The following is a 23743-nucleotide window of genomic DNA, read 5'->3' on the forward strand; positions in this document are numbered from 1 at the left end:
AATATACCCTTTTTGATTACATATCTCGAAACAAAAATAAAGGAGGCACTCTACATTGATCAGACCTTTATTGTTAAAAGAGTACAAACTTACCAAATACAAGCAATATGAATATAAAATGTGGCCTCGCTTACTGTTTTTGGGGATATGTTGGGGGAATATTTGCACAGAAGCGAATTTGAGGGATAATGATTAAGACGACAAATTGGCCTCTTGGTTGAGGAGGGGATTGAGATCCAGTTTTGTCTTCTCTATAGCTGCAGTCTTGGCCCTACGCGAAGGTCGCACTGTAGGAACCGAGTCGGGAACATTTTCTCCATCGCTGCTTTCAAAAGAAAACGGGGAAATATAAAAGAGGTTGATATGATTATTTGAAGAAATAAAGTCAAGTCTCACCTTTCCTCAGAAGACTCGGCCCTCTTGCTTGGCTTCCTGCCTCCTTTGGTTGTGGAGGCCTTCCTTTGACCTGCACGCACGCACGCTCACGTTACAATGCTGAGTGGATGGAAGTTGTGAAATGACAGCCTGCATTACCTCTTTTGCTTCTCTTGGCTGACTTTGACGGCTCGTCTGCTACAGTTTCTGTAGAAACAACAAAGCTCAATGTGTCCGTGCCCTTTATTTGCTGCGCGGCATTTTTCCAAATCCGCTTATCAACATGTTGGTAATAAAACCATAATCCTCTTACGAGAAGAATTGTCATAAACATGATGTGCGCACATAGTGGAGATAAAACGTTTGTGTTTTCATGTTGTACCGTCCGCGTTGACATCCAGCGGCTGCAGCGCGGACGCGCTGTGGAGCTCTTTCGGATCTCCCATTTGAGAAAGCATCTTCTCCAAAGCCCGGAGACACACGCGGTCCTTCACCACCTGAGGGAGCCGCACGGGTTGGAAGTGGAAACTTTGGGAAGAAGTTGATGTGCCGTACCTGGACGAGCTGCTGCAAAAGTGACAGCAGGTCCTTCTTGACGGTCTCGTCCCTGCTCGGCTCCAGGTAGCTCAGGGTCTTGGCATAGAGGCGCACCTCGGGGGCGCTCGGGTCCCGCAGCATCTCGCCGCACACGCGCACCGCCAAGTAGTCGTGGACGCTCACTTCCTGATGACCACAGGACAGGGAATGGATGATTACAACTAGTGATGGGCAAATGAAGCTTCATGAAGCACTTGTGATATTTTTTGACTCCTCTAGATGGCACTATTGGTTTAAAAAGGCAGTGGAAATGTAATACATTTTCATTGCACTATCCTTTATATTTGAACCAAGAGCACCATCTAGAGGAGTAATAAAAATACTAAAAGTGCTTCATGAAGCTTCACGAGGCTTCATTTTCCCATCACTAATTACAACATCTGTTCTGGCTGACGAGTTAGTGTGTGTGTGCGCGCTAACCTCTGTGTTGGCAGAAGGCTTCAGGAGGACACTTGAACGGGTCAGTTCCACAAAGAGCTCCACCACGTTGTTCACGTCAACCTCGGCCAATGGAGAAGTGGCAGGGGCGTTCATCAGAGTACGTACGGTTGGAAGGAAACTCTCCTCCACAACTTCCTGGTGGGCTCTAAAACAAAAAAGGCGTCAAAAACCAAATGGTAAAAAAGTGAGGTCATGTGAAAATCGAGGTGACGATTCTTTCCCGACCTGCTCTCACGGGCATAGAGCTGGAAAAAGACACCCAGGCAGTGGCGGAGACGGATGTCGTCCTCAGTGACCGGGTTGTACCACAGCAGAACCAGCCGTGACAGGATCTTGGCACTGGACATGCGTCCCGTGTACATCAGTTTGGCCAGACCCTCAGCCGCCTCCGTGCGCAGTTCCGACACCTGCATGGGACATTTAGGAGCGCGTGTTGCATTTACATGCTAAATATAACATCATCTTAATTTGAGATATCCTACTTTCTTGACAGTTGTTAAACGCACGTCACAATTTTCTCTACTTTCCCCCTTTGCCTTAAGAATTCCCAAACGTTTACTGCTGTGTGCCTAAAGCCAAACCACTGAAAGGTGTTGGTCCAGAATACATTAAAGGAATTCTAATAGTAATAAAATATAAACCCAGTAGGGCTATGAGGTCTGCAGACTCGGGACAGTGAACCCATTTGCTCCCAAAAACGTATAAATATGTTCTATTTTAAATGTTTTAAGTGTTCCAAAGACGTATTTATTTATACGTTTTTTTACGCTAGAGCATACAGAAGGCTTTGATGCAGCCTCTCAACTGTAAAGAACGGTTGAAGAAATGTTAGTTATTGCACAAAGGGGGAGCAGGTGGCAGCAGAGCAAAAGAGATCAACCCGGGCCATGTTGAAAAAAAGCTAATTTACTCACATTTCTAAATAGATTTGTGAATAATGATGAAACTTAGCTATATTCTAATGCTAATTGCTGCAAAATGGATATAGATACAAATGTACTTTTTTTCCTGATGAAAAAAAGAGACTAATCTTTCTTTTGGTAGGTTCCATGTTTTTATAGCAATAGAACAAAATATTCTGTGGGCCTTGCAAAAATCAGTCAAAATCCAGTAAAACAGCCAGGAGCAAAGGGGGTTGCTTCAGTGAAAATGGCTGCGAGTGAATGAGTTAATAGAGCCCAATGTTCAAAACAAACATGGTGAAGCAGCACTTAGCTGATATGCTACACGCACATGAAATAAACTGTCAGTAGAAGCAAAGTGCTTTTAAGCCCCATACCTATGATTGAGGTCTTTAAACAGGTTTTAAAATGATTTTTTTCCACAATCTTGTTTGTATGTTCTTTTAGTATTTTTTTTAGTAAGCTACCTTTTATTTCTTTACCTCGCTCTTGAATGTATTATACTCACCTTTAAATGTTGTGATCTTAATTATGTGACTAGTTTCTGCCAGTTATCAGGAAATTCATTTAATGCTTTTTAAGGCAACTTGAAACTTATTTAATGCCCATGATTAACCGCACGTTATATCTGTTCTAAATGTACAATAAAATATTTTTTTCAAGTTTTTCATACTTCTTAACATAAAAGTGGTCAACTATGGTTACCAAATACAAATGTGGTTGTACCTTTTGGTTCATTGATTCAGTAATTTTATATTAAGTAATTCATAGCTATAGAAAAACATCCTAAACAATAAAAAGGAGTTTGAAACAATGAGTTAGATTTGTGTTGTGGTAATATTCTAGTAATTGTCATTGTAAATTACAATGAGGCACCATTCCCCACAAATACATATAATTTTTTTAATCACATAAATGTGTTATAGTGACTGCTTTGCACAACACTGTGAAATAAAGCATGAACAACAATGTTTTTGCATCAATTATATTTAACATTGTAATGTCTTGAGACATCGTATTCAATGGTTTTTAATGACATTTATGATCTTAACGTTAACAAAATCCATTTAATGACTTTCAATGTTTTTTTTTATGACCCTGAGAAATTCCGGTGAAGCAAATAGTGTTACCTGGTGAATGAAAGGCGATTTATAAATACAGCTGAAAGAATATGTCAAGTTATGACACGTGTGCACGCTGACCTCATTGTCCAGGAGCTCTGACAGCATCACCAAAATGCTCTGAGCGGTGTCCTCCCCCTTGGCTTCAGCCTGTGTCTCTGCTTTCCCCCCCTCCTCCTCCTCTTCCTCCCCCTCCTCCTCCTCCTCTCGGTCCGGTGATCCCGGCAGCAGAGTCTTCTGACCGCTGCCAGTTTCAGAGAGCAGCTGGAAGCCGAACAGCAGGAGCAGGTCGATGACTGCTCGCAGAGCGCAGATGCGAATCTTGACCTCGTCGAGCTGAGCGATCTAAAAAGTGACAATGGCTCATCATGGATTTTTTTTTGTAGCCTCTTTGTAACTTATTCACTGGCATTGACAGTAATAGACGTCAAAATTTAATTTGAACTATTTGTATACGTTAAGCTTTTTTTTTATTTTATACATTTTTGTTAACAAGAGTATGAAAGCCTAGAATTTTTTTTTTTATGTACATTTAGAACAGATATCAAATTTGTGATTAATTGCGAGTTAACTTGTGAAGTCATGCGATTTATTAGGATTACAAATTTAAAATCGCCTGATGCCCCTAATTTTTAATAATCTTTTCTCTTCTTTTTTTTATTTGGGTAATTTTTAATCATCTTTTTTAAGGAAAAGATGATTAAAAATTAGCGATTAATTTTTTTATTGTAATTAATCACGACTGCACTAGTTGACTTAATTAATCACAAATTTTATATCTGTTCTAATACAAAAAAAAGGTAGTCATACTTTTGTTAACAAAAGTGGGAAAATTGTTAAACTAAGAAATAGTTCAAATTTATTTTTGACGTCTATAGCCGTCGATGGCAGTGAATGGGTTAACATTGATCCGATTTTTAACTGCCTAAAACGGAGTCACAAATGGAAAATTGACTTTTTCATTGTAAGTCTACAAATGCAGTGGTACCTTGACTTACGAGTACTCCAAAATTTGAAGCATCAACATTACCTGTAGCAGAAGGACCATGTGGGTGTTGGCAAGCGCTTTGCTGTGTAGCGCGCATGTACCCAAACATACCACAGCCATACTGCGGACAGTAGGCTGAGCACTTGCGATGCTTGGCAGGACCTGGCGGGAAAACAAGTCAGTTCGACCAGCAATCTATAAAGCTAATGAAAACTGCTCACGTCACCATTTATAAAGATAACAGCCATACATTCATCTAAGCTACGCACGCACGCTAGAGACTCGTTCATACCAGTGAGGACATTAAGGCGCTAATTGTGGGGTTGATTCGATTCTTCGTGTTCATCTGCTTGAGCAGCTCAGCGCACATCGTCAGACACCTCAGCAGCGTATCGGGGTCGTTCTACACAACAAAACAAATAAAATGCAACCATAAAGTTGAGTCGAGTACTGTTTATCCGCGTTGTCGCTTGCTCTTCATGCCCCGTGCGCTGATTCGCTAGCTACAGGGATGTGATTTGACCAAAGTGAAATTATCTGAAAATTTAGCCGGGGGTCTGGGGGCCGCTGGCACCCAGCTAGGTCCAGGGCAGTGCCCTGGTGGGGGGACAAGGGGGGCGCAGCCCCCCGGAGCTCATGGGTTTTCCGTGTTTTTAAGTACTTTCAATGCACTCACATGACAAAGAAATAGACAAAACAACAGCATAAATTTTCAATGTATATTGAACTATCCCTTATAAAATGGCAGTTTTAGTCAACTCAAAATCAGTCACATTCAAAAACATTGGACTGCCTTTGCTTTTAAAAACTATCACTGAGAATATCATCATATCTAACTAATGTGATTACTAAGTTAACACATAAATAATGTTGAAAAGTTCAAATTTCATATACAAATAATTGTATCATGACCAAATGAAAAGTAACTCATATTAGAGCATACCACAAATGTCTTTGTTATAGCAGAAGATGTTATCTGTCGGAGTCATGTGCATACACAATGAACTACTAAAAAATAAAAAATAAATAAATAAAAAATCAGATTTTTTTTTTTTGGGGGGGGGGGGGGGGGAGATAAAAAAAAGCGGAAAAATCACATCCCTGTAGCTACCAGCCGATCACAGTGATCAAATGCCCCCGACACCGATTCAACATGTCGAGTTTGCTGGAAACGCCCCCATGTCTGGGGAAGTGCAGCCTAAGGTGGTGTCCCACACATCAAGTACCTTCTCAGTGCGGAACTCCTTGTCGGCTGGCTGGACACTCGCTGCCATCTCCTGGAGGGCCTTGTTGCGCTCATTCTCCAGCTCTGTGATGGACTCCTTCAACTCGGCAGCGCGGCCAAAGTCCTGAGCAGCGATGCACTCCTCGAGGGCTTGCTTAGCCTCCAGGACTCGCACCTTCACTTCTGCTAGCTAAATGGGAGATGGAGGAGCAAGGAGAACAGGCACATGTAGCAGATGGGAGCGAAAGGATGCTCATTGAGATTAAAATGCAAGGAAGGACTATAATTCCTGAGAGGCTCTCACTGATGGAAAAATTGGAAAAAAAACAAGACTTTCTGTTTATTCGAGCCGACGGAAAGCAGCTCTGCATACACAGTATATCCAACTTTAATCAGTCAGACACACTTTGCCTGTTCAAATAAATGACAGCCATCTGCTGGGTGGCTGAGAGAACATTTGGGAGGAGGATTGTCGGGATGTTCCCACCTGAACCTGCTGGCGACGGCTGGCGTTCTCGTCCACCGGTTGACTCGCTTCCGTGATTGGCGCCCGCACATCCGAGATTATTTCTGCCACCTGTAGACAAGCAATCAAATTAAAATGTACTCGTCGTGTGAAACACCATATTGCATTTTTTGACAGTGATAATAGTGTTAGGCAGTTGTTGCTATGTAAGAATCCTATTGTTACCAGAAAGATTAACTTATGTAAAATGAATGCATAACGTCACAACAACATATGCCTAACTGGCCACAGCAATAGGTACAACTGCAAAGTTCCAATATAAGAGTTGAGTCCAAAATTTGCATGTCTCGCTACTTGACTGGATTCCCTTGGTGTTTTGAAGGTATTTTGTATAATTTCTACACTATGTTGTAGAGCTGAGGAATATGACCTTAAAATGAAACAACAAAAAACACAATATTATTTTAATAAATTTTACACCGAAAAAAAAATATTTAAATTTTAATGTGAAAACAACTTCTTTTTTTTTCTTGGGGGCAGCTTTGAAGGCCAGGCTTTACACCCCCCCTTCCAACGATTCATATTAACCACCGCATGTTGCCGGAGATTTCTACACCGTGCCTGGTTTAAAGGAGGTATATAAATAAATTTGACTTGCCTTAACAATGTGGCCAATATGTATGACAGAAATGTATCTTACGATCTGAATGCGTCGCTGGTCGTCGGGCACAAGTGTTAGGAGCTTCTCAGTGAGCAAGAAGACAAGCGAGGAGGGCGTCTGTGGCAGGGCCAACATCTCCTGAAGCACAGCCAGAACACGTTTCCTGTAAAGATGAACGGATATTAGTCTAGAAACAACAAGCTACCCCAGCTTTCAAACAGTTTCACCCAAAGACTAAAGACAGGATTCTGCTGAGTGGTCTCTCTTACCTACCACCTTCCTCAGTGTCCAAGCAGCCAATGAGATGGATGAGCTGCTGAGAGATGAAATCCTTGGTCATAACCAACTCCAGCTGGGTCAAGTCTGCTCTCTGCTCCTCCGACAGCATCGGAAGCACCTTCAGGTACCTGCAACGTGTCAGAGTTGACATTTACAAAAGCAACAGCTGCTACCCCCACAGCTGGTCATCTCACGCAATTAAAGATTAATTTTAAAATATATTGTGTCATTTAGATAGTGTAGTGCACCGTCTCTCATACTCATAGAGGTAGTCGGCGTAAGTGGCAGCATCGGGCAACACCTGCTCCAACATTTCGTCGCCATCGTTGCCTTTTTCTTTGATGAACTTGCATAGAGCTCGCCAGTAAAGCGCATTCTCGCAAGTCAGCGACTCCACTGGGATCAGTTTCCTGTTCAAACACGCAGACATTCAATCGCAAATTCAAAAGGCGGAAAAGAACCTGACAAAGCGTACCTGCTATTCAACTCCATTGTGTTTTTCAGCAGCTCATCAGTGTCCATGCCTTTGAAAATGGCATTCAGCATATCCAAAGCTGTTTGGGCACAATTCTCCACATCGAGCCTGTGGAGAAGCTCCATCACATTTCCATCCAGTCGAAGAAGCCAGGCAGGCAGTAGTTCGAAGCACACCACCTCTTTTACTCCTTCTGCAACACATGCAACCAGTCCGCCATCTTTTTTTTAATTTTTTTAAATGAAGCTACAATTGCTTCAGCAGGCTGAAACCATTGTTACCTGATGTGTCGTGGAGTCCCTGCTCCAGCACGCTCACTCTCTGTGCAATGGACAGAGCTCTAACATGGACCTTGTCAGCAAGAACCTTTAAAACAAAAGTCACACATTTCACAAATGAAAAATATATCACAATGTAGCAAAGCACTAACACACACAAATGCGTTGGTTTTTACCTTGTAGGCTAGTTTGCGGACATTTTCTTTCACGTCACGGGTGCGTTTGAGTAGTCTTGGGAGGGTGTGAGGAGACATTGCGATGCAGGAGAGGACAGCCCGGCGCACCTCAGGATTGGTGTCATTTTCCAGAATCAACATGAAAGCTGGACAGAGAAGAGAGATAAAAACTGCACTATGAGAAACTGCCCTGGGCAAAGTTGTTTAGATTGATTGCTTCACCTCAATAATGACAAAATGTAACTTGAATGTTGTATTTGTCATTGTGTAATCCTGCTATCGGTCTCATATTTGTTTCACTTTGTAAAAATGACTGCGTACAAAGGTTCTTAAATACCAAGCCAACATTTTTTAGAGTGTCTTCTGTAAATTACATATTTCAGATTACAAGACTACTTATGAATTCTACTATTCTGTCCTTCAGACAGGTGTCTGTACACATGACTAAGAAGACCATCTGCTCCCCGGGGAATACACACCATTGATAGTGGGACAATCAGGATCGCTTGGCTGCTGCAGTCGGGTCATGGCTAAGGCGGCCTGGATGCGCACATTGGAAAACTTGTCAGTGACACGGATCAGCATGGCTTGATGGATGCGGTCGAAGAGGTCGTCGTCGATCTGAGCGTTCTCTGCCATGCTGCCAAGCAGCTTGTTGATGAGCTGGCACACGCGGAAGCGCACTGCGTGGCTGTTTGCCTTATGAGACTGAGAGGATAGACAAAAGATGGAGAACACATTAGCTCACACAAAAGGCAAACATGCATGTTGGGGAAAGATTATGGGTGTAGTACACAGATGAATGAATTAGACTTGTGACTCATGAATCCATTCATTTTCTATTGGACTTGTTGTCAACAGGGCGTGCTAGAGCCTATATTTTTTTTAGGCAATATCAAGCACTTTTATCAAACTCAGTCCTCGAGGGCCGGAGTCCTGCAGGTTTCGGATGTTTCCCTGCTCCAACGAAGCTGATTCCAATCAACAAGATCGTTATAATGTTTATGCAGAGCTTGTTGATGAGCTGATCATATATCAGCTGTGTTGGAGAGGAAACATACAAAACCTGCAGGACTCCGGCCCTCGGGGATCGTGTGCCCACCCCTGCGCTATAGGCACGCGTTTTCAAAATGACACAAATGAACCAATTTAAACACATCGGAGACAGTATGTGAAATTGTTCAAATGTAGGCCTTATCAATCTAAAGAGTATATACAGTACAGCTCCTTAAAGCAATGTTTTATACAAGTGCATAACAGTAAGTGTACCTCCAGCAAGAAGTTGAAAAGGAAACTCAAAAATGGATGATCATCATCATCTTCATCATCATCATCCTCCTCTTCTTCTTCCTTTTCCTCTCCATCAGCTTTAGGTGGAGACTGGAAACTTGTGGCAAATCTCGTCGCAAATTCAATGACATTTTCCACTGCGGGCTCACGCTTGTAGACAATCATGGCATGTTTCAGGTAGCTGACAAACTCTTCGTGGAACAAGGTCTTGTCCTCCAGCTAATAAATACACAAATGAGGGACATTTGTGAAACAGAATAGACAATGGTAAATAGTCATATATTTATTCGAAATCGACAGGGGGGGGAGACATTTTGCTGGTTCTCACTTTGTTGTAGCGGTTCTTCAGGCTCGCCACCAGCTTCGCCTTGTTGCTATGGCCCTTTTGGGCGCACTGAAACGCCTCCTTGACGTCTATTTCGTTGTCCACGGCCATATTTTCCTTGAGAGGGGACAACACCGAGCGTTCAATTTCAGTCAAGTGTGTGCACAATCTTCTTTCTGTTAACCCCCGGTGAGTTTTGTTGTCAGTGGTTTCGTCTCTAGTGTATCGTTAGCAAATGCAGCAATGCTATTCTCCGGAGAGAGAAAACAACGTAGCCTATCTGCGTGTAAATAAGTTCGCGCCGACGAGACGCTACAAAATCATTTTCAACATAATGAAATAATTAAGTTTATATTGCCATTGTATATCGATATATTTAAGTAAGGTAAATGACCTTTTTCCAGTTGTTTGTCGACACTGCCGCCTGTTTTCAAACTCCAACCACCGTTGCAGTCTCGCGAGAGGAAAGCGAATTCTCGGAGTAATGTTGTGCCCACAGCTTTGTCTCGCAGGAGTACATGTGGCGCCGAGCTTCCATTTGTTTTTGTTTTTTTGCAACCGTTAGGCCTCTCTAAAACAGTTTATTTTCCAATGTTTCCTACTTTCTTTCCTTTTTTTCTTTTTTTTTAAGCTATTTTTTGTAGATGTTGCACAGGTCACGACATTATAGGTACACTTGCACAATATAATGCTGCCAGATATGAATTATTATTGTTGTAGGTCAGTAGATACAGCTACATTCAATCATACTGATTGATTGATTTATTATTAGTAGTCGTTTATTTAAATTCTCACTACATTTATACAGTTTGTTGTCTTGTTTTTATTTTGCATCATTTTACTTTGCTGTCTACTGCTAGGTCGGCTCTACAAATGATAATCTGTTCTCAGTTTCCTTAACTGGATAAATAAAAGTAAACACGTTTGAAATGTTATTTATGCCTTTTTTTATTATACTACTTGTGTACGTATGTGTTACTTTTTTTTGTAATGCTGCTGGGATATTATTTGGGATACATGAATTTGGGGATCGCTATTTAGCTGTCGTGTGCATACCATTTAAAAACTGCATTCTTTCCAACCATCACCTAGTGTCAAAAGTAACAATTACTGTCTTTGTAAAGAAAACATTTTAAGACAACTGAAAATATAATACACATTTAAAATCCAGTTGTAATGACAATTAGTTTGTGCTGTGGTAGTAAAAGTTTGACTATACCTTTACTATTGTCTCACCTCTACAAGTAGTCATACCAGATGATTGGTTGGTTTGCTTTTCTGTTTATTTGTTATCTCAAAATGACACACATTACAATTTCACAAATCTCCATTGGACGACTAATCAGTATTTTTGTTTGTGTCCCAGGCCAAAACTGCATAGAGGTCACACGAAAGACTGCATACCCAAGAGAGTGCACAATATTTGTGCAGACGTCAGCCTTCCATCTCTGGAAATCAATTCAGTAGATTGCAGAATTTCTGTTTGCATTTGACCTCGCAGTTGTTTGGGATTTTCAGGGTTTAGATTAGATTATTAGATTAAAATGAATAAGGGCTATACTTTATCCCCTTTAGTTCTTAAGATCCTCTCTCTCATAAACTATAAAGGGATGTGTAAAAATAGGCCAAAAGAATTGCTGACCATCAAAATATTTTTCAAAAAAGGGTAAATATCATGGAAAATGTGTGGATGTTTGTTAACAAAGAGTTGGGTTTTTGGAATGGCTGCCGACTCTTCAAGTGTGAAATTAAAAATTAACCAAATTATTCAACTAAGTACATCGTTTATCGGCCTCTATTGATTTTATTTTTATTTCTGAAAATATGTATGCGTGTGAGACATTCTGCACTTCCAACTCACTTTTACGAAACCGTGAGGCTAATTTACATAATGACTGGCCCCACACATTGTTTCTCCTCCAATGATTTGTCAGCTTGGCTGGTTGTAGTTCCAGAGCGAAAGAGTCTCTTTCAAAGTGGTGGCCAAAACACAATCTTTTCAAAAAACAAAAGATTTATGCAGAGCTGTGTCCATCTGCCACATAGACACACTAGCGTCCCATGGCCCCAAAAAAAGAGCCAGAAAGCGCATTAATACTTACTAGTGATATCCAGCAAAGTCGTCATGGTAATGGTAAGCTATAGTCACCTTTGGCCCAACAGTTTTGTGGTGCAGGATGAGGGTCTGGCCCCTAAAAATGTTGCTGTTTGCTACGGATAGACCAATTATCGCCGGGTCGACCGATATTCAGCATTTTGACGAATATCAGCATCGGACATTTTGAAGAATCATACGGCCGATAATAAATCCAGTAAAAAATAAAAAATAAATGTTAACTTCAGGGAACTAATTATTAACATTTTCAGAGATGCTGCTGACCCAGGGAACTTTCTGCACCTTCTGTTTTTGTTTGAAATAAAAAATAAAATATGTGAAATTTTATACTCAAGATATTTAAAATTTTTGGAAAACTTCCTGTAGAAAACGATAGGGAGCTATTTAGTTAAATTTTATTTAACTTTTGAAGACATACTACTGCCCCTGGGAGATCCCTGAACTTTTTGTTAGATTTTTAAAACATAGATGTCTATATAAGTTGTTGTTTTTTACTCCAATATTTTGCAAACCCTTAAAGTTGTTCAATAAACATACATTTTCAAAAAAATGTAAGGGTAAGGTATTTTGATGCCAGTATTTACCCTTTTAGTGAGAATGAATATCGGCTCCTTGACTACTAATAATCGGTATGGGCCCTGAATTAAAAACAAAAATTGTTTATACATCTTATTACAGCAAGCAGGTATGTATATGAAATAATATCTCCAGTGAGTCTTGACTTGAGTTTTTTGGCATGTTATTAGATATTTGGAACCGCTCCAGCTGATTAAATGTCATATGACTGCCTTTGACTAATTCGTTACATTTTAAATGAAAACATATCTAGACTATTCTTGTAAAAGCACACCTGAAATAACAATGATTTGTAGTCGTAAATACAGTAGTGCTTACTGATGGAGTGCCCCCACCCTTCGGTGATGGACAGTGATACAGCAACGGCGGTAGGGGCGGGGCTGCACTGCAGCAGTAAACCTCCGCCTGCTCGTGCCTCCGCTAATGTTCGGCGGGTTACGCACGCCCCTCTCCGCCCCTCCGCTCGGAGAGACAGGTGGTTGGCGTCCAGTGCCTCCATCCTCCCGCTGCCGAGAGTAACAAATATCTGCTGGCACCCAGGCAAGGCTCGCTCGCAGCGAGCGCGTCCCCGATGGACTTCCAGCGTGTGACCTCCGCGATCGCCGGTAGGAGGACGACCGGAGCCGGAGTCGGGGGCCGCAACCGGAACGCTCCACGCGGAGAACCCCGCCGATCTACTCCCAAATGTTTTCCACACAATCCCACCGGCTGCCGTTCACGGGAGGGGGCCTACCGACGAAGGAATGACATGCACGAGTGAAAAGTTGACACGATTTAGGTGGGGTTCTGCGTTTGACTGGCGGCGGGATCATTTGTGAATATCCTCCGGGCTTGGAAGTTGTTCCCAGGAGGGAAGGCGGCTGTCATAATGGCTTCGGGCCCCGGGAAAGCTATACAGACCCCCGGGCCGGGCTCTGCCGTGAACGGGAATGCGGCAGAGTTCCAGAACGTCGAGCAGGAGCAGTGCGACTTCCAGATGCACAACAAAATGTGCAAGAAGATCGCTCAGCTCACCAAGGTAGGTGGGACGTGACCGGACGAACCTGAAGGCAGCGCCGCTTCTCTGGAACGTCTACACTGAGGTGCAGCTGTCACCGTCGTGTCTTACGTGTGCGTTTAACAACAAAAAAAAAAACGTAATTAAAACGTGCAAAGAAATAACTTGCAGTGTAAATGACACCACGTTACATGGAAATTAATGAGAGATTAGAATAAGAGCGCCAACAATTCGAGATGATTGAAATCTGATACACTTGCAATTAAAGGAAAGCTCTAATGGATTGCAATTGATTTACATACTACTCTCAATGCGTGACAGCCCACCCTCAAGTTAATCTTTTATTTGATATTTGTCTCACATTGGGCCAATTGTAAACCTTTTGTGGTAGCACAGTGTATTGTAGCACATTTTCTTCACAGTGTTAGGTTAATTTGGCCCTCGTTTTTTTTTTGTGCATGTTTTCATCTTCCTGTTTTAGATGTTTCCACCTACCAACACACCTGATACTAAAGATCAGAATCACTATCAGGCATGCTGATGAGCTGATTATATGAATCAGGTGTGCTAGTTGCCGGAAGCATCTCAAACCTGCAGGGCTCCTGACCTCGAGGATCGGAATTAGTGAACCCTGCATGAGTAGCCTTTTGATTGAATCTGGCTCTCTTCACCTTGAATTCACAAAGTATGCACCCATGCACCTTAAGGAAGTGCTCTAGGACGCCGACTCCCATCACTCAACTCTATATTTATAGAGCCGTTTTATTAAGATGGAATCCAGGAGCAGCAGATAGAATGAAAACTGCAGAGGCCCCAGAATTGAACCCTGTGGAACACCACAAGCTACATGTGAATTCATATTGTACATATTCGTTAGACCACTTCCTTTTTTTGCTCGACATACAGTAGTTACTATGAAGGGATTACAACAACCAAGAAATCACGCGACGTACCATCACAACAATCAAAAGGTAATTACTGAGCACACCGAAGCACAAAGTCATCAAGAATAGCCTCTGGCTCACTTAACTCATTCACTGCCATTGACGGCTATAGACGTCAAAAATTCATTAGAACTATTTCTATTAGTTTAAAAAAAAAAAAAAGTTTTTTTTTTGTTGAGTATGAAAACCTAGAAAAAAATATCGTACATTTAGAACAGATATAAAATTTATGATTAATCGTGAGTTAACTAGTGAAGTCATGCTATTAATTACGAAAAATATTAATCGACTGGCGCCCCTAATTTTTAATAATCTTTTCTTCTTTTTTTAAAAGTATTTAAAAAAAATTACATTAAAAAATAAAAATAAAATAAGAAAAGATTATTAAATTATGGTCGTCAGGCGATTATTTTTTAAAATCATAATTAATCGCATGACTTCACTAGTTAACTCACAATTAATCACAAATTTGATATCTGTTCTACATGTACAATAAAACATTTTTTCTAGGTTTTCATACTTTTGTTAACAAAACATTTTAAACTAATAGAAATGGTTCAAATGAATTTTGGACGTCTATAGCTGTCAATGGCAGTGATTAATGAGAAAGCACTATAGGAACTGTATAGATTACCTTCTCTAAAGTCAAAATCTTACATACATCTTACCTTGACTCTCTTTAGCTGGTGCAACTAACAGTGTTGAGTGTGTTAATCATCGTCTTATTATAACTTTCAGCCATTTATTAGCAGCAACACATGCAATGTGCACCGCGTGTGTGCATATAAATGAACCCAAAGTGCTTCTCGCAGCAGTATTCCCGTGTTCCATATCTTTCTAGGCTTCTCAGTGCTGCACAGGGACCCTGCGCGTGAGCTCTTCACAATAGTGCTTAGACAAGCAGGGCATGACCCACTGTTAGTTGAGCGGTGACGATTACTGATGACGATGCAGTCGTCGTCCTCCCTCGTCGATTCACCTCCGCCTGTTGGGAGGGAAGGGGGGTGGGGGTGTCAAGGAGCATGTGCTCTTTAGTAACATACCGTATGCGGCATGTGTTTGCAAAGATGTCCGATGATGTGTGTATGTGCGCAGGGTATGCACGGATGTGACACAAAGGATGGGTCAGCTCTTGTGTCTGGACTTGTTAAGGATGTTTGACGTTTATCAAGAGTCAAACCATGGGTCAGCAAATGTTCCTGTCAAAAGAGCCATTTTAGGCCAAATAAATAGCCCAAAAATCTGTGTGGAGATGCAAAACATTTGAACATTGTGATGAAGGAAACAGTGTGTTATTGTTAGTCAAACGCACTGAGGGCCCAAGAGCTCATTGGGGCTGCACCAACAACACGTTTTATGTATTTGTAATTTTTCTTTCTTCATTCTCCATACATTTTTAGACTTCTGCCTTTTTTTCAAATTTCTGACATTTTGGTCAATTTTATGGATATATTATGGTCTTTTTTTTTTTTCTTACTCTTTCCATTTTTTTATGTTTTATTGCATTTTTTTTTTTTTTTACATTTTTGTTTGCCTTTTTTGCTATCCATTTTCTGTCCTTTTTTGGCAATTTTGTGGACATTTTATGGTACATTTGTGCATTTCCTCTTCCTATTTGGTAGTTTTATGTAGTGTTGTTCCGATACCAGTATCGGCAGAGGCCTTGATACTGTATTAAAACAGTGACATCGGTAAGCACTAACTAGTAACATGCTGATACCATTATTTCCGATGCTAATATAGGACTTTGGATGCAGCGTCTTGTTTCTTGCTTGTGTTCGACATTCACTGATGTGTGATGTGTTCACTGCATGCCAAGCCAAGATATCCTATTGGCCCTTGAATGCTCTGAACCAATGGCAGGGCAGCTTTTTCATGATGAAAAAAAAAAACCTAGGCATCGGCCGATACTGCAAAACTGGGTATCGGAATCGGGGGCCAAAAAAACAATATCAGGACAACACAAATTTTATTGTCACTTTTTGGACATTTAGTTTAGTTTTTAACTTTTTCATCTACCATTTCTACGTCTCTTTTTCTGACAATTCAAAAATGTGGACCAATTTTTTTTGGGACTATTTAATTATTCATTTTTTATTTAATGAATTCATCATGAATTAATTTAAAGAATATTTTACCAAAAGGTAAAAATAAATTATTAAAAAATTATACTAATTTGTTTTAGAGATCCACAGGAGAAGGGACTAAAGAGCCACATGTGACTCCAGAGCCGCAGGTTGCAGACCCATGGTCAAGTCTATCTGCTCCGTCTTGTTTCTGTGGACAAAAGTATGAGGACACATGGCCAAATTAACTGGATGGTTGGATGTTACATGTTTGAGGGGTGCTCAGCTTTGGTCATGTCTTCCATACCTGGACCTTGCTTTGTGGGCCTTCCCCAATCCGTATTGTCCCACAAGTCTTGTTAAACTGTGGAATCAAGAGTCAAAGGGATCTAAGGGGTCAACTGTAATCCAACCTCTTGACATCTGACCTAAAGTATTCATTTATGGGGTTGTAAGTGGATTGCAACAGGAAATGGGGTCAGCACTAGTAACCCTATATATTTAATAACTCATGCACTTGTACTTAAAGCACGTCTTCTCGGCCAATCACAGATTCACACTTTCCCCCCGCCCCCTCCTTCCTCTTCATCCTCTGCCTGCTCTGGTGTGCCCTGGTTGAATGGGTGCTGCTAAAGATAAACCAAGAGTGTGTTTACGTGGCGCAACAAGCCAATGGGAAGAAAGTGCAAATTGAGTGCGTCGAGGCAGCTGTTCACAGGAAGTCTTTTCTTGTGCAAGCGCGCGCACACAATGATTTAAAGTCACGATTTTACACCATTACTAGACATCAAAATAGAAGCACATTCTTGTGGGTGTGTGTGTTCACAGCAATATTTTGATTGGCAGATCTAATTTTGTCTATGTGATGTCCTGTTCTTATCCAGCTTGCACTGTCAAAGTGGGGCCTGCTTTGTAATCCAGCCGCACACTCATGTGAGTGGAGGTGTGTGCGTGTGTGTGGGAGGCGAGCTGATGCAAGCAAGAGAGTGCATCTTTCTGTCTAACCTCTCTTTTTTTCTTTTTTTTTTGCAACAGCTTTTCACTCAGCTGCGCTGCTTGCTTGACACTATGCACAGAATTTTAATTAAATGCTTTGCTGAGTTGCTGACTATAAAGTTGATGCCGGTAAATACAGCCACTACTGCCCTGTGAGGCTACACAAGTACATAAAATGACTGGCTAACCGCTACTTGCTAACCTTTTAGCTTCCTAGTTTTCATAATTTTAAACCATGTTCATAGAGGTTTCCTGTTTGTGCTCCTTTCCATTACTTGGTGCTTACGACAGTCGTTTTATATTTTTGACCTAGAGGTTTTCATACAAATAATCATTGTAATTAAGACGTTGCTATTGCATTAGCATTAGCACATTACTACAGATGTGTTTTGCTAAATGAAAATTGGCTTGCTATGTAACAAACCGCAGTGTGGCACCGCGCCACAGGGTGGCGCCTCCTTGTTTTTGTTGCGCTTATGCAGAACTGACATCGATGAAGCCTACTATTTTTGTTTTCCTATTACTAAAGGAAGCCTATAGACTTTCAGTTCCTTTGTTGTTCTCCAGTTTTTGCTATTCAGCTGCGCCGTTCATGGCTAATAAGCTACCGCGCGACACTGTGAGCAACCAATAAGAGAACGCAAAAATGCTGACGTTATCGTGATCCAGCTCGCTGGACCTTTTGAGCATCAGTTTGAGATCTGATTGACATCTCAGCACATGGAGGCTGAAATCTGATTGGACCAAAAATAAATACAAATCCAGTATTCACATACCCGTACTGGACGTAGCGCAGCAAAGACAAATACTTTAAAATAAAGAGAAGAGACTGTTGGAACTAAATACAATTTCATGGAAGAAATATTGGAATTTAGATTTTAAATGTTGGTCACAGCTTCTGATTAGTGTTTAGGCCACCAGAGAAGGTCTTGCTGGCCTTGGCCATCCAACACCAGTGCAGTGTTTTCTTGTTACCCTAAGTTTCCTTTCAGACAAAATTCACCTCCTACAAGTAGGTAGAGGTGACCTACTATTTTTCAATGCAGCGAGGGTTTGTTGAATTGGAAAACAGTCCACCCCTACTAGAGAAAAGCAGAGCAGAGCTAAACTGGAACTGCCAAGTGGAAAAACAAAATTGATTGCACTTGTCTGTGTAGATTCTCAGTCAGCCTTCTCCTGGTAATCCGCAATGGCAGTTGGAGCTTTTTCGGTTTTGTTTCAAACCAAGTGTCCAAAATGTTGACAAATATGATGTTATGCATGTTGCATGTTAATAGGAGTCTAGTCACATATAAAACATACAGCATAGTGAGTCGAGACAATTCCAGCTGACTACAGTAGGATGGAAAGCAGATTATTATGATTGGGTCATAGGTCACTGTCTTTTGGGTTGTGCCATTGTGTTATTATGATGTTGGTGTTCAAAGTGGAAGTCAACCTTGAACATTTCTTGACAATAATGTTATATGTGACCTCACTAGTCTAAACATGTCATTCTGGTTATAATATTACATTTGTGGAATATGAAGCAAAATCCAGACATTTTTATCCATCTCAGGGGGCGGCCATTTTGTCACGCTGTGGACTGAAGATGACATCAATGTTGCTCAGACTCAGCATCGACCAATTTGATTGGTTGCTACCTGAGACCTGAGCAACTGTGATATCATCTTCAGTCCACAGCAAGTGGCAAAATGGCCGCCCCCTGAGATGGATAAAAACGGCTGAATTTTGCTGCTTGACTCATATTTCACTAACGCAATATTAACCAGAATATCATATTTAGACTGTTTAAGCGCAACTAAACCATGTTTGCCATGATGATGATGATGATGATGATGACCAGAGCAACATTGATGTCATCTTCAGTCGACAGCAAGTGGCAAAATGGCCGCCCCCTGAGATGGATAAAAACGGCTGAATTTTGCTGCTTGACTCATATTCCACTAACGCAATATTAACCAGAATATCATATTTAGACTGTTTAAGCGCAACTAAACCATGTTTGCCATGATGATGATGATAATTATGATGATGACCCGAGCAACATTGATGTCATCTTCAGTCGACAGCAAGTGGCAAAATGGCCGCCCCCTGAGATGGATAAAAACGGCTGAATTTTGCTGCTTAACTTAACTTAACTTAACTTAGAAAATAATATTTAGACTAGTGGGGCTGCATAGAACATATTATTGTTCCCAAAAAATCGGTGAGGGGTTGACTTCCCCTTTAATGGTTATGCAGTTATCATGCTCATGCAGGTCAGTGGGTCATTGTGTTTTGGATGTATTATGCTTCTGCTGTCACTATATCCCTTGTGATGATAATGTGACAAAGATGATTATGTTTTAGCTGTATTAGACACTCTTTATTTGGCACGTTGTATACAGTTACTATGTTCATGTGAGTCAACAATGCTACCACTTCAGCCACTCACAAAGTGCTGCCAAATCTTCCTAAATAAAGTATGGAAGTTGCTGTAACATTATTATGCGAGGAGCATATGGGATTTAATGTTCTGGTGTGCCGTGCTGCTAAATTGTCCTCATTCCAGCCTTTTCTCTCGGCTCATTGCGCTCATTTTCAAAAAAAGAAAAAGGAAAAAAAGTGAGGCCGAGGAGGACATCCAAGCACAGCGTGATCCCCCTCTTCCCTCGGAGCCTGCCCTCGATACAGCCCCTTTCATGCCTCTCGGTCCAACTCGAAGCGCGTGAGCCAAAGTTCTTGCACCGTGACATGATTGGATATAAGTGTTAGGCTGACAGGAACGTGAGACGGGGAGCTTTGCCACATGTCACATCTGTCATTTATATCACAGGCGAAAAGCAATGCACAGTGCATTAAAGGTGGACTGACACACACACACACACGCACATATTGACACACATGGGGGGGAATGTCCTGCTGTGTGCCGCAGACAGAGCGGCGTCTGCGTAAAATATGAGCCCGTGTGTCCCCCCTCTGCACACTCCCGTGCACACTCACCTCTGAGAGTGTGTAAGTGAGACACTGTGGGCTCAGCGGTAAAGTGAATAAGAAGCAGGCCATATTTCATCAGTTAGTCACAGTCTATATGGGGAAGAGTGAGATGGACGTTATTATGCTCATGCTTGTGCACCATTCCCACTAATGCTTATACAATTTTAAAAGTGACTCTCAGTTGTTTTTTTGCACCCAAAAATTTTTGGGGCTTAAAACAGGGCCCTCAAACAATTATTTTTTTTATAATTATGAACATTATGAACTTTGAAACCATATAAATGTATAATTGCCTAATGTTATCACATACACAGAATAAATCTTGCTCCTAACACCTATGACTGAAATCATCTCCTTGTGATGCTGGCCACCCCTGATAAAATATATCTCTTTCTACCCCTGAAATGATTTTTATTTATTTATTAGTATTTTGTTTATTTTTTTGTGTTTTCCATTTGGGTTGTGTCATTGTCTTGTAAATGTCCCTTATGAGGAGGATATCACTTATTGCCACTCTTGTTTTGTAGTTGTTACGCAACTGCTATGTCTCTTCTGGTGATGAAGTTGTCAATTGCTATGTAGTTACTATGCTCCTTGTAATAATGATGTTGTCAGTTGTTATACAGTTGCTGTTTCCCTTATGCTGAAGTTGTCATATACTATGCAGTTCATACATGCCTTATGATGATGATGTCACTTGCTGTACAGTTGCTATGTTCCGTGCGACGATGGAGTTGTCATGCCGTCACTGTTTCCCTTATGATGTCAGTTGCTATGCAGGTCATATGTGCCTTGTGGTGTCACTGGCTATGCAGTTGCTGTGTCCCCTTTGAGAAAGTTGTCAGTTACTATGCGGTTGCCATGTCCCTTATGATGATGAAGTTGTCAGGCGCTATGTAGTTGCTATGTAACTTGTGAGGATGAACTTGTCAGTTGCTTTGCTGTTATTATGGGCTCTGTGATGATGTTGTCAGTTGCTATGTACTTGCTGTGTGCCATGTGATAAGGTTGTCAGTTACTATGCAGTGTTATGTTTCTTGAGATGGTGAAGTTGTCAGTTTCTATGCTGTCACTGTTCCTTGTGATGAGGTCAGTTGCGATACAGTTGCTACTTTTATTTTGTCTCATAACCCTTGTTTTGTTATACAGTGTCATGTCACTTTAATATAAATTAACTTTATATTTATAAATTAACTTTTTACTGTCACTTTAATATAAATTAAATTGTATATGAAGACTGTTTCCCACCTCCCTTTTCTGGGTTTGGGTCCTAATTCCGTACCTCACGTGACATTTTCCACATTTTTGTGTAGCTATTTCACATTTTGATCTGTGTTTTGTTTGGTTAGGTCGCAGTTGTCACGTGTCCGTGTTGTAGTTGTACCCATCATACCGGTCCCCTTGTGTTTTCCAATCAACACCCTCTGACCCTTGTGTCATGGCCAAGTGTGTGTCATTGTCTTGTTAGTCTGCTCCTATTTAATTCCCTGCAGTCTTTGTTGAATCAATCGTTTGCGTTTCAGAGTTTGTCAGTCGTCCTGTCCTTGCCCTAGTTTGCCTAGTGTGCTTTGGTTTGTTACTTTGTATCTGCTTTTGGTCTTTTGTTAGTATTCAAAGTTCCTTGTTTGCCTTTAGTTTTTTCTTTTGGAATTAAATCCCTTTTTCTTTGACATCCTGCATTTGGGTGCTCAACCTCCACACACGCGACAATTAGGTCATTAAAATATTAATACTCAGTGCCCTAACTATTTTGCACATAAAGCATGCTAATGATCACATTCCAACATGTAAAAGACTTCAAAGCCAACTTTGGGTCACTTTTGCTGCACACAATTGCAATTTTTTTACATGAGAAGTTTCAATAGTTTGCAAGATTGTCAGACGTTGGAAAATTCAGTGTCTCAACTTGTCTCTATAACATATGATGGGCATTCCGCCAGAAAATTGGCTAAGCCTAGTGGTGTGGGCAACAATAGCCTGGCAGGCCGCCATGTTCATAAGACACTTGGGGAAACCCTGACATTATGACCGTAGTGAACCAACTGTATGTTTTAACTGAATTACATTAGATCACCAGATGCATTCACCTCCTTAAAGCCAAATCACCACCAACTTTAATCAGTGTGTTGTTGATCCCCTCCCAGGTGATTTATTCCCTCAACATGAAGAACGAGGAGCAGGAGGCGGCCCTGCAGGCCTTGAACCACGCCCATGACAAGGAGCTGCACCGCATCCTGATGGAGACGTGTCAAGAGGGGGAGGGGGAGGTGCTGAGGACACGACTCCTCCAGCTGCAGGAGTCTCTGGATGAGCAGCAGAGGGTCGGAGCGCAGGTACGCACACGCGTATGTGTGTGTGTGTGTCCTTGAGCCCGGGTGTGTGTAATGACCCCGCCAACCTTATCCCATAATAATGAGCCAACCTCCTTCCAAGGCCATGCTGTTTTTCTGTCAAATTAATGCGCTGGCATGAGAGCTGCAAATCAAACTCGCATCCAGCAAGCCCCGCTGTAATCAAAGCGGTGCAAACAGCATGGTACTTAGCCCATTCGTCATGTGCAATTTGCATAATGTGCCTCAATAAAACATACACATTAATCATATATAACTGCATTATTCTAGCACGAGCTTCAGGTTTCGGTGAAAGTCGTTGTAGGCCCTTTTTTTCCCACATGCAAATCGTGACTCAAAGGCGGGAAAAACACGCTCTTCTTTAGCTACTCATGCACGGTCTAATAAGCGCTAATACCTTTATCCCCAAAAAAATCTGCCATTACAATGTTATCTAGAAATGCATGGTCATAAATTAAAACCAATTGCTTAACAAACAACCTGTCTTAAAAACAAGAGACCCGCCAGCATCATGAAAGGATTTATTGCAGCATTTTAGCATTAATGTATTATACAATTAATAATTCATCAAATTAATCCTGTTCAAGATTACCGGTAACTTTTTAATACCGAAATTTATACTCACTCGGCTTCTCTTGAAGTCAGAAATTCATCAAGCATAACATCGACCATAATTTTGTCTAACCAGAAATGCAAATAAATACTACATTTTGACCTATAATAATAATAATAAAACTTTACTTTAATAATACTTCACTACAAAACTAAATTAGAATTAGGCCAGCAAGTAATGATTATTTAATAATTGATTAATCTTTCCATTATTTAGTCTGTTAATCGATGAATGACATTTAAAAAAAAAAAAAAAAGCTTTTTTTTCAATTTGACATTTGACAACATTTTTTTTCTTATGATTTTTTTTCTCATGATTTATTCACTGGTTTGGTTGGTATTATGTCACAGAATTGGCTAAAATATTGATCATTGCTTTCTAAATTTAAAGCAGACGTTTGCAAATGTCTCATTTTGATTCAATACAATGCTCTCATAGAAAAGTAAAGAAATCAAACAATATTTACTGTTGAGAGGTTGGAATTTTGAGGATTTGGGCAATTGTAG

The 23743-nt window shown here is 41.0% G+C and overlaps 2 protein-coding genes across 5 annotated transcripts in view; one reads left to right on the forward strand and one right to left on the reverse strand.

Moving 5' to 3' along the window:
* Positions 1-51: 51 nt before the first annotated feature.
* Positions 52-13326, reverse strand: ncapg (non-SMC condensin I complex, subunit G). Of its 3 annotated transcripts, none has more exons than XM_077570487.1 (22): positions 12610-13326; positions 9603-9716; positions 9254-9493; positions 8464-8692; positions 7985-8130; positions 7812-7896; positions 7531-7723; positions 7316-7465; positions 7046-7183; positions 6816-6939; positions 6137-6226; positions 5651-5839; positions 4717-4827; positions 4467-4586; positions 3518-3781; positions 1639-1820; positions 1393-1558; positions 931-1098; positions 758-872; positions 535-582; positions 397-466; positions 52-325 (listed from the first exon to the last, which is right to left on the reverse strand). In XM_077570487.1, the coding sequence occupies exons 2-22, from the start codon at positions 9708-9710 to the stop codon at positions 193-195; spliced, it is 3069 nt and encodes a 1022-aa protein (XP_077426613.1). In that variant the 5' UTR covers positions 9711-9716; positions 12610-13326; the 3' UTR covers positions 52-192. The 3 variants fall into 3 exon arrangements, with proteins under 3 accessions (XP_077426613.1, XP_077426614.1, XP_077426612.1); XM_077570488.1 differs by lacking the exon at positions 12610-13326 and adding an exon at positions 9994-10104 and having other exon boundaries at positions 52-322; XM_077570486.1 differs by lacking the exon at positions 12610-13326 and adding an exon at positions 9994-10104.
* The window catches only part of fam184b (family with sequence similarity 184 member B), a 34584-nt gene continuing 23534 nt past the window's right edge, over positions 12694-23743 (forward strand). For both annotated transcript variants that reach the window (XM_077570482.1, XM_077570483.1), the window contains exons 1-2: positions 12694-13309; positions 22418-22606. In XM_077570482.1, coding sequence (XP_077426608.1) covers positions 13160-13309; positions 22418-22606 — 339 coding nt within the window. In that variant the 5' untranslated portion in view covers positions 12694-13159. The remainder of the gene's footprint in view (positions 13310-22417; positions 22607-23743) is intronic.

This window comes from Vanacampus margaritifer, chromosome 7, assembly GCF_051991255.1.
Source record: "Vanacampus margaritifer isolate UIUO_Vmar chromosome 7, RoL_Vmar_1.0, whole genome shotgun sequence".
Lineage (NCBI taxonomy): Eukaryota > Metazoa > Chordata > Actinopteri > Syngnathiformes > Syngnathidae > Vanacampus > Vanacampus margaritifer.

What these genes read in the sequence shown, in the direction of transcription:
- ncapg (XM_077570487.1), bottom strand. Translation starts at nt 9,710, where the DNA reads ATGGCCGTGGACAACGAAATAGACGTCAAGGAGGCGTTTCAGTGCGCC. An exon ending in TTTTCAACTTCTTGCTGGAG is followed by an intron (nt 8,693 to 9,253) that starts GTACACTTACTG and finishes CTATCCTCTCAG; the next exon opens with TCTCATAAGGCAAACAGCCA. An exon ending in TCCGCAAACTAGCCTACAAG is followed by an intron (nt 7,897 to 7,984) that starts GTAAAAACCAAC and finishes TTTGTTTTAAAG; the next exon opens with GTTCTTGCTGACAAGGTCCA.